At 41.4% G+C, this 13,584-nt stretch overlaps 1 protein-coding gene across 1 annotated transcript in view; it reads right to left on the bottom strand.

The window, feature by feature from the left end:
• The window catches only part of LOC126428342 (histone-lysine N-methyltransferase 2C-like), a 440,767-nt gene that overhangs the window by 337,358 nt on the left and 89,825 nt on the right, over nt 1–13,584 (bottom strand). Inside the window, exons 22-25 of the mRNA XM_050090275.1 lie at nt 10,293–10,452; nt 7,374–7,505; nt 5,818–5,934; nt 5,190–5,298 (exon numbers count right to left, since the gene is read on the bottom strand). Coding sequence (XP_049946232.1) covers nt 5,190–5,298; nt 5,818–5,934; nt 7,374–7,505; nt 10,293–10,452 — 518 coding nt within the window. The remainder of the gene's footprint in view (nt 1–5,189; nt 5,299–5,817; nt 5,935–7,373; nt 7,506–10,292; nt 10,453–13,584) is intronic.

Consider the following 13,584-nt stretch of genomic DNA (forward strand, 5'->3'; position numbering starts at 1 on the left):
AGAATTTGAAAGATAGGATTCCAGTCAACATTGTCAAAAGCTTTCTCTAAGTTTACAAATGCTAGAAACGAAGGTTTGCCTTTCCTTAATTTTTCTTCTAAGGTAAGTCGTAAGGTCAGTATTGCCTCACGTATTCCAGTATTTCTACGGAATCAAAGCTGATCTTCCCCGAGGTCGGCTTCTACTAGTTTTTCCATTTGTCTGTAAAGAATTCGTGTTAGTATTTTGCAGCTGTGGCTTATTAAACTGATTATCCAGTAATTTTCACATCTGTCAACATCTGCTTTCTTTGGGATTGGAATTATTATATTCTTCTTGAAGTCTGAGGGTATTTCGCCTGTTTCATACATCTTGCTCACAAGATGGTAGAGTTTTGTCAGGACTGGCTCTCCCAAGGCTGTCAGTAGTTCCAATGGAATGTTGTCTACTCCAGGGCCTTGTTTCGACTCAGGTCTTTCAGTGCTCTGACAAACTCTTCATGCAGTATCGTACCTCCCATTTCATCTTCATCTACATCCTCTTCCATTTCCATAGTATTGTCCTCAAGTGCATCGCCCTTGTATAGACCCTCTATATACTCCTTCCACCTTTCTGCTTTCCCTTCTTTGCTTAGAACTGGGTTTCCATCTGAGCTCTTGATGTTCATACAAGTGGTTCTCTTATCTCCAAAGATCTCTTTAATTTTCCTGTAGGCAGTATCTATCTTACCCCTAGTGAGATAAGCCTCTACATCCTTACATTTGTCCTCTAGCCATCCCTGCTTAGCCATTTTGCACTTCCTGTCGATCTCATTTTTGAGATGTTTGTATTCCTTTTTGCCTGCTTCATTTACTGCATTTTTATATTTTCTCCTTTCATCAATTAAATTCAATATTTCTTCTCTTACCCAAGGATTTCTTCTAGCCTTCGTCTTTTTACCCACTTGATCCTCTGCTGTCTTCACTACTTCATCCCTCAAAGCTACCCATTCTTCTTCTACTGTATTTCTTTCCCCCATTCCTGTCAATTGTTCCCTTATGCTCTCCCTGAAACTCTGTACAACCTCTGGTTCTTTCAGTTTACCCAGGTCCCATCTCCTTAAATTCCCACCTTTTGCAAGTTTCTTCAGTTTTAATCCACAAGTCATAACCAATAGATTGTGGTCAGAGTCCACATCTGCCGCTGGAAATGTCTTACAATTTAAAACCTGGTTCCTAAATCTCTGTCTTACCATTATATAATCTATCTGATACCTTTTAGTATCTCCAGGGTTCTTCCATGTATACAACCTTCTTTCATGATTCTTAAACCAAGTGTTAGCTATGATTAAGTTGTGCTCTGTGCAAAATTCTACCAGGCGGCTTCCTCTTTCATTTCTTAGCCCCAATCCATATTCACCTACTACGTTTCCTTCTCTCCCTTATCCTACTACCGAATTCCAGTCACCCATGACTATTAAATTTTCATCACCCTTCACTATCTGAATAATTTCTTTTATTTTATTATACATTTCTTGAATTTCTTCGTCATCTGCAGAGCTAGTTGGCATATAAACTTGTAGTACTGTAGTAGGTGTAGGCTTCAGATCTATCTTGGCCACAATAATGCGTTCACTATGCTGTTTGTAGTAGCTTACCCGCATTCCTATTTTCCTATTCATTAGTAAACCTACTCCTGCACTACCCCTATTTGATTTTGTGTTTATAACCATGTAGGCACCTGACCAGAAGTCTCGTTCCTCCTGCCACCGAACTTCACTAATTCCCACTGTATCTAACTTTAACCTATCCATTTCCCTTTTCAAATTTTCTAACCTACCTGCCCGATTAAGGGACCTGACATTTCACGCTCCGATCCGTAGAACGCCAGTTTTCTTTCTCCTGATAACGACATCCTCTTGAGTAGTCCCCACCCGGAGATCCGAATGGGGGACTATTTTACCTCCGGAATATTTTACCCAAGAGGTCGCCATCATCATTTAATCATACAGTAAAGCTGCATGCCCTCGGGAAAAATTACGGCCGTAGTTTCCCCTTGCTTTCAGCCGTTCGCAGTACCAGCACAGCAAGGCCATTTTGGTTATTGTTACAAGGCCAGATCAGTCAATCATCAAGACTGTTGCCCTTGCAACTACTGAAAAGGCTGCTGCCCCTCTTCAGGAACCACATGTTTGTCTGGCCTCTCAACAGATACCCCTCCGTTGTGGTTGCACCTACGGTACAGCTACCTGTATCGCTGAGGCACACAAGCCTCCCCACCAACCGCAAGGTCCATGGTTCCTTGATAACAGAAGAAATATTGAATTTAACTGATGAAAGGAGAAAATATAAAAATGCAGTAAATGAAGCAGGCAAAAAGGAATACAAATGTTTGTGACACAACCTGACAAGAAGAAGAGACCAGTTGGTAGGACCTGTTCTGAGGCATCAAGGGATCACAAATTTAGCATTGGAGGGCAGCGTGGAGGGTAAAAATCATAGAGGGAGACCAAGAGATGAATACACTAAGCAGATTCAGAAGGATGTAGGTTGCAGTTAGTACTGGGAGATGAAGAAGCTTGCACAGGATAGAGTAGCATGGAGAGCTGCATCAAACCAGTCTCAGGACTGAAGACAACAACAATAACAAAAACAACAACAACAACAACAGTTTCAATCAGAGGTTGTCAGCATGAATTGTGTACATCAAAGTTTGCTTTCTGGCTGCCTGTTTTTTCAATGTGAATGTCATTTTCAGCCTGTCTCTGAACATCTTTTGTTTCTGCCCTCCCTACCCTAAAAAACCTGCTCATCTGTCACTTGTAAGCACTGGTATTTTACCACTTGTGACAGTTAACTCCCCACCCCTTTCAATAATTTTTATTAGTCCAGACAGTTTTCCCCTCCCTTTCCTGTTGAGGTGAAGGCCATGCCTAGTATAGTCCCACCTGCTCATAGAGTCAACAGGAACCACACCAATATGAGAATCCATATCTGATCCAAGCAGCCGTTCCACCTCTAAATTAACTCTCCTAACAGAAGAGTTTAAATGAGGTCGGTAATGGCACCTCAGAACAGACACAAGCTCAACATCAGTATGTCTTGTTGCTGAAGCTATGTTTACCAGATCACTCTCAATTGAATAATTAGGGTTCCTACCTATGCTGTTGCCCGCCCCACCTGCTATTACCATAGTGTCTTCCTTTGTGAAGTCTTTACAAAGTGAGCCTACAGCCTCTATCACCTAACCCAGGCTTGCACTAGGTTTAAAAAAGCTTGTGACCTAGTAACCTGACCCTTGTTCATCCTGCAACAGTCGGCCAACACCTCTACCACGTGAACTACCTAACAACAAAACTTTCTTCTTCTTCATAGCTTTTCCTGACTTCTTTCAAACACTTTTTGAAAGTTTGTTGTGACCTGTCTACTCCTACATCTATTTGTGGCTCATCAGTTTCCAACTGTGACAACAGATCAAACCTGTTTTCCACATTCACAGTCACAACGTCTGAGAACATCCTATTCCTATTTCTTCCATACACTGTTGTCACTTCCCACCTCTTCTCCCCCCTTAACCTTTCTAGATCTTGTTTCGCTTTATCTAGTTCCGCCTGAAGGCCAGCAATCTTCTCCTTCTGTTCCACTATCTTCCTATCTCTAAAGGAAATCCTACACAAGCAATGAGCCTTGTTTATTTCCCCAATTCCCACGCTGCTACAGTCACCCACATGAAAGAACTGCAACAACCCTCACACCACACCCCGGAACTAACAATCCTATGGAAAGTCATGGCAAACAAATTTTAGCTTTAGTCTGAGTTAAAAAAAGAATAGCTTCGTATAACCTGTATTGTTTACGTGACAAAACAAAAAAGTAAACAAAGAACTGAGCCTACACTATATAAAGTTTCCACTTATTTCGGTACTTTTCACTTCGACTACTTACTAGAGAATCAAATGGATAGCGTATAAGAATACACTAACTTACAGTATATCACAACGTAAACAAATCCTAGTCCAAAAATCGCACCTATGAAATGTTTTCTTTTTTCAGAAAATACACAAAAAATGTGAACCCTTCACTTTATAACTTACAATAGGTATTAATTTACTTAATTTTGATGTAATATTGCCTAAATTAATTGTTATTACTCAATTAAACACTTATCTTTACGAGAGCTGTGAATGTGCACGACCCGCCAACCAAAAATCTTCACCCAATGCTGAACGCCACACAAATGAACACATGGGTATATAACTATCTAAGCAACATTGTATAGACACTACAAGGAGGTGATCTGTTCCTAGATGTCTAGCTTAGAGTTAATTCTTCTGGAAACACTATACTCCATCTACACTATACTCTGTTTACGAAGAAATGTGATTGGCATTTATGAATGTATTATTATTATTTTTTAGACATAATTGCAGAACACTATCATAATAGTGGTTTTCGCCACCCATCAGCTACCTTCTAAATCCAACGTTACAGGCAGCAAGTGGCAAATAATCCTTCCAGAACTTAACACACTCATTTACTTCACAACAACGTGTATCGCGAACACAATGTTCGCTGTAAGCCAGCTGTGACATACAAATTCTGAAGACAGACAACGTACGGCCAAAATTAGTAACGACTGTAATCACATTATGCGAGGTCCATTCTCCCGCGCATTATTTTGGTGGCCCATCTGTCCGAGCTGCGGAGAGACACGACTGACTATGACGCGTAGGGCACCGGCTTTGTAGTGAAACAAAACGAACACAGACAGTAAAGCACAATGGACTCACACAAGGGGAGCACTGCCCAAAAGTTGAAGTCACGCACGTGGTACGTCAAATAAACTCAGTGCCTGTGCGATACGTACAAAGTTGTTATGTCGTATGCTCGATCTCTATTACAAGATAGCACTGTTTGTAGAATTGTTTTACACAAATAGAAGCACGTGCTAAATATCTGCGTATTTCAAAAAATGTTTCTTAAGTAGTTCGATACATTGAAATGAGGTGAGGCATAATAGGCAGAGGAATGATAGTGTGGTTTTACTTTTTATCTACAAAGACACTATAGGTATTACAGTTTGGTACTGAAATGGCAATTTTTAGTGTCATCTAAGGCTTTCTGAAACAGATGACTGCAGTGGTTCACACATTTCCAGTAATGCAGAATGCACTCAGTAAAACAAAAAGACGCGATATGGATCAAAATTAAGGACAGCACAAGTTTTCCTACTTGCTGTACTCGGAATGGTAGGGCGATGGCGACGACAGGCTCGAAGGTACGACAGGTGGCAGCGGTCCCCCCACCTGCGTCCTCTGCAGAGCTGCGTTGGGCTGCACTCCTGGAAGAGAAAACACAAAAAAGTACAATTCCGAGTCTTTAAAATATTTTCAGTACGTTGTCCTGGGGAAAAGGGGGGGAGGGGGGGCGGGGGGGGGGGGGGGACAGAAAGAGAGAGAGATGTATAAAAGTTTGATATTCTTATAAAATCAAATAAGATACTTTCGGAAAGTTTCTCGATCGTATCATCTGTGAGGATACGTTTGTGGCATCGAGTCCCTGCTAGCCGATTCTAACAGTTTTCCTAAATCATTTTGATTAGTTTTGGGACAAATCTCTTATACCTACTCAATAAAATCAAAGCCAGAATAGTTATTATCCCTCCTCACCCAATGTAAAAACCACTTCTCAAACAGCATTTTTCTCACCTTTTCCTAACAAGCCTCCTGCCATTTAGCAATTACTCTCGGAAAGAAGACCTGTCGACCTCCAATTTTATGTACCACGTAAAATCTGTGATAAATCCATTTCTGGTGCAAGAACCAGCTCAAGTCATCCTACCAATAACATTTTAACAGACCTGAAGACTGCTGGGCGGTGGCAGCTCCCGTGGGAAACACCGACTCCTGGGACTCTTCGTCTGTCAGCACTCCTTTGATGATTTCCTCCACGTCACGGCTGTCCATGTTGGGGAGACCTGCGACCGGAAAATGAAAAAACTGAAACTGTACAGTTTGATGAATCATTTAACGAATTTGGTGCACGAATTCTATCTAAAAAGCTCGATGAAAATGTTGTGTTCACTTCTTGTAACACAGCACCACACAGAATTATTTCATCTAAAAAATTAGCGTGTCAGTAGTGAAGTTTTCTTTTTCTGTGCTGCAGCTGGAATTAGCACACACTGCAAAACAGTTTCATAGTGGAAATGGAAATAGAAACAGTAACAGTGAGTGGCATTTCTCCTTCAGTATTATTCCAACTTGTACGTGTTCTGTCCACCGTACTGCCTCGAGTACTTCATTTAACGTCACACGGTTTTAACTTTCATTTCTAATTATTTTCCATTTTATATAATGGAAGGAAACATTCCACGTGGGAAAAATTATATATAAAAAACAAAGATGAGGTGACTTACCGAACAAAAGCGCTGGCAGGTCGATAGACACACAAACAAACACAAACATACACACAAAATTCAAGCTTTCGCAACAGACTGTTGCCTCATCAGGAAAGAGGGAAGGAGAGGGGAAGACGAAAGGAAGTGGGTTTTAAGGGAGAGGGTAAGGAGTCATTCCAATCCCGGGAGCGGAAAGACTTACCTTAGGGGGAAAAAAGGACAGGTATACACTCGCACACACGCACATATCCATCCACACATACAGACACAGACACAAGGCTTGTGTCTGTATGTGTGGATGGATATGTGCGTGTGTGCGAGTGTATACCTGTCCTTTTTTCCCCCTAAGGTAAGTCTTTCCGCTCCCGGGATTGGAATGACTCCTTACCCTCTCCCTTAAAACCCACTTCCTTTCGTCTTCCCCTCTCCTTCCCTCTTTCCTGATGAGGCAACAGTCTGTTGCGAAAGCTTGAATTTTGTGTGTATGTTTGTGTTTGTTTGTGTGTCTATCGACCTGCCAGCGCTTTTGTTCGGTAAGTCACCTCATCTTTGTTTTTTATATATAATATTTTCCATTTTATGCAGACAGTTTATATTTGAACCCTTACAAACCTCTCACAATTAAGAGACACATATTTCACTTCGCAATTATAGCTCCCGTATGCGAATATTACGGCTACGTCCGTGTCGGCGGATTTGACGAATATTTGATCTAGGACAATTGTAAAATATATGTTAACTAACAAACCTGAGGTTAACCTATACCCAAAATTATTAAATACAAATTACATTTAAAAACATCCCTCAAACTGCTCCGAGAACAAGTTGCTCGAGTAGAAATACAGTTACACTTTCGGTAATAATTAAAGAGCACTGTCAGAAACAGCTGAGGTGTACTTGTCACAAACTGCTTATATTTATTACTGAAATACTGAACGTGCAATAATTGTATATCACAACTGAAATTGAGGGCATATTTTAAAGAAACACACAAACAAAATACCTAGGCAACGTACCAGTGTCTCGCACCATAGACTCGAGGTTAAAGTGCGGACTCAAGATGTCCGTGAGCTCGTCCTTCTGACTGGTCCCCGAAACGTCTGCCCCACCGTCTGTTATAGGAAGTGAGTCATTCAACTCCGAGTCTTCTGCAAAAGAAATATTAAGTGACACTGCTGCTCTCTCTAGAGTTACACAACACAGTAAACACGTTTTTCACTTCACATTACGTAAACAGAAAAAAAGATTCGAACAAAGTTATCCGCTTCCAAACACGACAAACACACAATTAATACAAGCACACTGTGTTGGAAAATCACTTAAGGGCCACAGATTAAACATAAAATTGGTAACAGAAAAGACCCGGTTTTTCTGGCACAAAATGTTAGCACTATGCCAACAGTCTGAGTACACTAGAAAAATTTAATTTATGCAACTGGCCTTAGCTCCACACCAGTTACAGACACAGACTGGCTGGGCCACACAAAGTGAAAAGTCACGGCGTCCAAACTGCTCGAGTTAAGCACACTTACAGTTTTTACTAAGACGTTTTAAATACTTCCCCGATTTTATACACGAATCTCGAAACCAGTTACACAGACGTAAGTAAAGAGACAGGATCTGACACCGATACCCCTGAAATGTTACATTCTCCGGCTGCACAGGACAGCGTCACACTGTCTGCCACACTCAAACTCGAGCTGCACCTCAGTCTTTTAGAGGAAACCAGCTGAGTACCCAGCATTGCCCGGGTATGTATTTACTCCAATCTTCTCCTTCATCTCTCTGTCCATCTCTTCCTCCCCCCTCCAATTTTACACCTCCTCCATTCCCTCCTATAATTCCACCTCGTCCTCCTCCTCCCCCCATCCAAATCCCACGCCCCCTCCCACTGTTCATCTCCTCCCTTTTGCTTCCTAGTTCCACTTCCTCCTCCCCCTCTCTTACTCCCCATCTCTGTCCATCTCTTCCCCTTCACTTTCTCTGCCCACCTCCTACTCTCACTCTTTCTGTCCCCCTCTCTCCACCTATCTGTGGCTGTCTCCTCCTCCCCCTTTTCAATCTCCACATTATCACACTCACGACAACACATATCTAGTGGTTCTTACCCCTACAGTATTTCTTTCCAAATTGTAACTAATCTGTGTACCTATCTGATCGAAATTGTTCCGGGGGTTAAGTACGAGCTCTTCGTCCGTGGTTTTGCTCGCATATGCTTGTGTCAAATATATTTCACATATATTTATCATACTTCACACGCAATTGTGAGCAAGTTTCACCTGTATGTCAAGCGAATTTCAGACTGCAGTTTCGTTTTAGAGCAGCTCAGTGCTTACGATGTCGCATTTCCTGAACTGTGTGTCGTGTAATGACATAATTTTGCTGGTACATCTAATGTTATATGTGGCTACTGTCTCTGAAATATGTTGTGAATAAAGTTAGTAGCAATGAAGCAATAAATTTAAATGTCTTCTATGACACAGTAGTTTTTCACAGTTCTCAGTTGTTTATGACACCGTATCTCTCAAACTAAGTGTAATACAATGATGTAACTTTTCTAGTACATTCATAAAATTAGTAGTAAAGAAGGAATAAATTAAAACACGCCGCTTCACGTGGGAGTTTTACTGCACAAGCAGCGAAAATTTAGTAAGCGATAAACTTTTTCCTTTCATCATTTTGTGGGAGTCATCGCCGAGAAAAAGTTTCTTAAAGGTTTGAAATTACATATAAAGTTTGTTGTAAATCTCTAAGGGCTCCCATTTTCGGATTCTGAAAGACTGAGTACGGATTTTTGCGTGTCGTGGGTTACACGGCATTCTTACACCCGTAGTAATTCCTGCCAGACAGCAGGTGATACGTGTACCAAATTTGGTTGAAATCGGTTAAGTGGTTTAGGAGGAGATGTTGAACATACAAATGTACGTGCATACACACAACCGTACATATATACATTTTTATAACTTGTACAGATTCTTTTACTAGCCAATCTACCCACGAATAACTCGTGACCCATTCGAAATTTCCTCGGCCGATACCTCTTTCCCCACCACACACCTCTCGGGACCAGCATTCCCTAGAGAGAGGACGGGAGAGATGACAGCTCAGCTCACGAGTTGTGGCACTGTCCTGTAGTGGCAGCTCCCGGCCCGACTCCCGAGGCTGCAATTCCTAATTCAGTTCAACTGAGGTCTCAGCATGTTCTCAAATAATGTAAGCTTTTCCTTCTTAGGGCCAACAATCTACAGGTGTGTGACGGGCACACGTGATTGAGCTGAATCATTCAGTATGCTGAAACACCAGTGGAAGGAGTGCCCAAGTTTATTACAAAGAATGTTATTTCGTACTGCGACCTAGAGCCACCGTACTATAAATGCGCACTCCCTGTGGTGCACAGTGGTACAGTGTGTAAATATTTTAAAAACAATCATCTTTTTACATCGTAGTGTCTGTAACATAATTTTTATACAATCTGAAGAATAATGTGAAGTAAGATTGAACTGTTGTATAAATTAGGATACAACTGAGGCATTTTATAATTACAAATGACAAGAATAAACTGATCGTCTTCCCATCGTCCTAGCCCCGCCACCTGAGGGCTTTCAATCTGATGGCTCACTTACACTGGCAAAAGTACAACTTGAAGATCGAGTGAGAGTCTCACTGCAAAAACTGGCCCAACTTTCTGACGGCCAGACGTAAGAGATCAGAGTACACGTTACAGAGACCACCCGAATGTAATCGGAGAACACGAACCTACTTTTTGAGTACAATCTGAAAATCTTCTAGTCAATTGCAAAATGAAAGAACAAAATTTAATTGCAGCAACCCATCTAAGTAAAGTGACAATAGTCACTAGTCCACTTTCACAGGTGCCACGAGCCCAAACTGCAACACAAAAATAATTTCTCCGCAGTACCGCCACGTGAGCTTACCGCCAATTTCGTCGAGGTTTTCCCCAGTTTTTGCAATGTCGTCATCGTCCTCGTTCATGATCGTGTCGACGAGGTCGGTGTCCAGTAGGTCACCCGGTAACGGCAGCATGTTCAGCACCTCGGAGTCGCTCCCGTCGGCATCGTCACCGGCCACCTGCTCCTGAAACGGGGCAGAATTCGTGAGCGGCAGTCGTTAGGAACACTACGATAACTGTACCTAAACTCAAAAAGAGGACAAATACTCTGCACTGTCGTACAGACTTCTAGAAATGTGACACTAAAAATGCCGGGACCCCGGCACGGGAGACGAGAGGCGATCGCTCGTGGTCTCCGATCTCGAGACTCGTTCGATGCATCTCTCCGTGCTAGTCTATCCTGTGCAAGCCTCTTCATCTCCGTGTAATTACTGCAGCCTATACCCATTTGGACGTGCCTACTGTAGTCGAGCATTTGTCTCCTCCTAGATATTTTACCTCCTGTGCTTCCGTGCCATAAATGTCTCCTCTTCCCATTTGGATTCAGAACCTCTTCACTGATTAATTGGTTTAATCATCGAATCTTCAGCATTTTTCACTGACTTCTGTAGTTTCTGCAATTGGCATAGTTTCCTATCAGCCTAATGTCTTCTGAGATGAGGCATCAAATTCCCACAATTTACGCACATGGTGTGCCAATCCCAGACTAGTCCATTAATGGCATAAAATTGTTGCAAGAAATAGTAGACTTGTGTGGTTTCTGTACACAACAATTCAATCTTTTCCAAACAGAACAACTGATCACCAGTCAAATTACTACATCTTTGTACAGCATCCGAACCACAGCACCTCGTCTCATTCTATCCTATTAGTATCATATTTGTTCTTTCTTTCAGAGTTGTATTTGGCACACATACCAACTGCGATAATCCGTAACTTCTTCACAATATGTCCATCTCCAAACTTTGTAATATCCTTCCTAAGTTTCAGCTAACATTCTTCTTAATTATAGACCATTATTTTCCCAATAATTGTGTAATATATTCATTTCTTATACATTTGCTCCACGTTACACCATTTAGTTGTCATACAGTCATCTAGACTCCAGTTCATTTGGTGCTCTACATCCTTTTCACAAGATAGATGCTTCTGCTTATCACACTGAGACCTAAGATATTTGGATTCTTTGCAAGTCTCGACTATGTTCACACCAATACTTGAGTTGTATTCATCAGATAACATTATCAAATACCCTACCTTTGCGATTAATTTTGAGGCCGCTCATCTTCCAGTTTCCAAATCATGCAAATAATGTCTTTAGCGTAAGCAGTTATCTCAGTTGCTTGCATGCAAACAACAATTTTATGGAGGTATGTGCCACCAATCTGTAACCCCACTTCAAAGCATTACCTTGCTCAGTTACTGAGACCTATCTTACATACACTATTGAGAGAGAGAGAGAGAGAGAGAGAGAGAGAGAGAGAGAGAGAGAGAGAGAGAGAGAGAGAGAAATCCCTCCGGCAAATCTTTCACTGTTTCAAACTCCTCAAAGACAAAATTTCCCTGTTTTACCAAGAAGACAGTACTAATGTGAGTGCCCTTTAAAGAATTTACATAAAATTTAATGGTTGCAGACTGGTCCAGAACTTCTGTTATTTTGTCCTCGGCACATTCTTACTTGCAATAAAGCGAGTTGTACCTCTATTCTGTTATTTGTGGTGCCTCTCACTAACTGTGAAAACAGAGTATAAAAAAAAATAAAAAAAAAAAAACATCCCAGATTTCCCACTTAAAAACACACTTTTTCCCGGAGGAAAATACACTATACCCTAAGTAAAAATACATTTTTTTCCCTGTTAAGCAATGATATACTTTCCTCTGTAGCTGTGAAACTTATCACTCCTTCCAATGGTAAAGGTTTATAGACTCATGTAGAAGTTCTCGGCAATTTAGGAAACAAAACCAAGCAAAAAACAATTAATTTTGTAAAGTTGTTTGCTGCAAGGTAAGAAGTACACTGTAATTTTTGTATTACAAAATATAGCACGGTAGCTTCCAAAGCACTGATTTCGAGATTGCGTGGCGTGATGCACTTTTGTCAGCCAGTGATAGCTCAGGTCACGTGATCTCTCCAGCCAATGACAGCATACATTCACAGCATAGGAAACGTGATGTAGTCAGCCAATAGCAACATCACTGTTAAATGGTGCAAATAGATAAACTGGAAAAGTTAATGGTTTAAATTGATATACATACAGTATAGCTACAAGAAAAGCTTAACTTTCACACATAATATTGGCTGCTTTTATTTTCCCAAGAGTGTGGTCAGGTACGATTCTAAGGGTACAGCTCAAATTGTAGCAGCTGAACATTTCTGACAATCACGATTATGAATTTCACTGCTGCGCACCAAACATTTTGCAAGTTATCTGGTCGAATACATGTTCCACGAGCACTTTGACTTTTCCACAAAACGCCACTTATATGTGAAATTGCCCAAGAACTCACCTGCCCCCCTTTAAGGATAATTATACTTCTTGCCATTGTTACTGCATAATTTGTGAGAAATGAAAGAACTAAAATAAATATGATAAACTAACCTTGAAGCTTGGTCTTTTTTAGCATGTATTACCCTTTAAGATATATTAAACACAAGTGTGCCAGTAAAATTTTATCGTTACCAATAGCTGGTCATCTGGGCACAAAATTTTTCTAAGTTGGTGATCCTCAAAGCGTTAAGTTTCGAATGAGGGTCAAACACTCCGTGATTTAAGAAATTCATTGCACATTCTCGCACTTTCACAGTTCATCTGGCAGAAAAGGAAATTTACTTTGAAAGTGTGGTATCCACTACAGTTAAATCTCCACACGGAACAACGGCACGCTCCATTGCACACGGCAAAGAAACTCACTGCCAGCTGTATTTCTCCACGCTTGGCCCGCTGTTAGCACCACAGGCCGGCTTCGCCCACACACTTCAAAACACAGTGACTGGCCACCCACGACACACAGTGAATGGTAGCCCACAGCACACAGCAACCCCAGCCGCCGACTCCATTACTTCTGGAGCCTTATTTTTCACTGCCACCAATGTCTACAAGCTAGTTCTTATCATACTATGTTCTACTCCACAACTCAGAAGTATGCCACGGAGGACTGTTTTGTCTCTCGGACTGGTGTACCTGCTGCTCGATGTTGACTTTGCTGCGATTTGGAATTAGAATCGGGCTGTCGTACTGGAACTTTGACTTCGACATTCACTAGGCCTAGTATGTCAACAGACTAGTGATTTCCGCAGGAATTCCACATTCTACTCG

The sequence above is a fragment of the Schistocerca serialis genome, chromosome 12 (genome assembly GCF_023864345.2).
Source record: "Schistocerca serialis cubense isolate TAMUIC-IGC-003099 chromosome 12, iqSchSeri2.2, whole genome shotgun sequence".
Taxonomy (NCBI): domain Eukaryota; kingdom Metazoa; phylum Arthropoda; class Insecta; order Orthoptera; family Acrididae; genus Schistocerca; species Schistocerca serialis.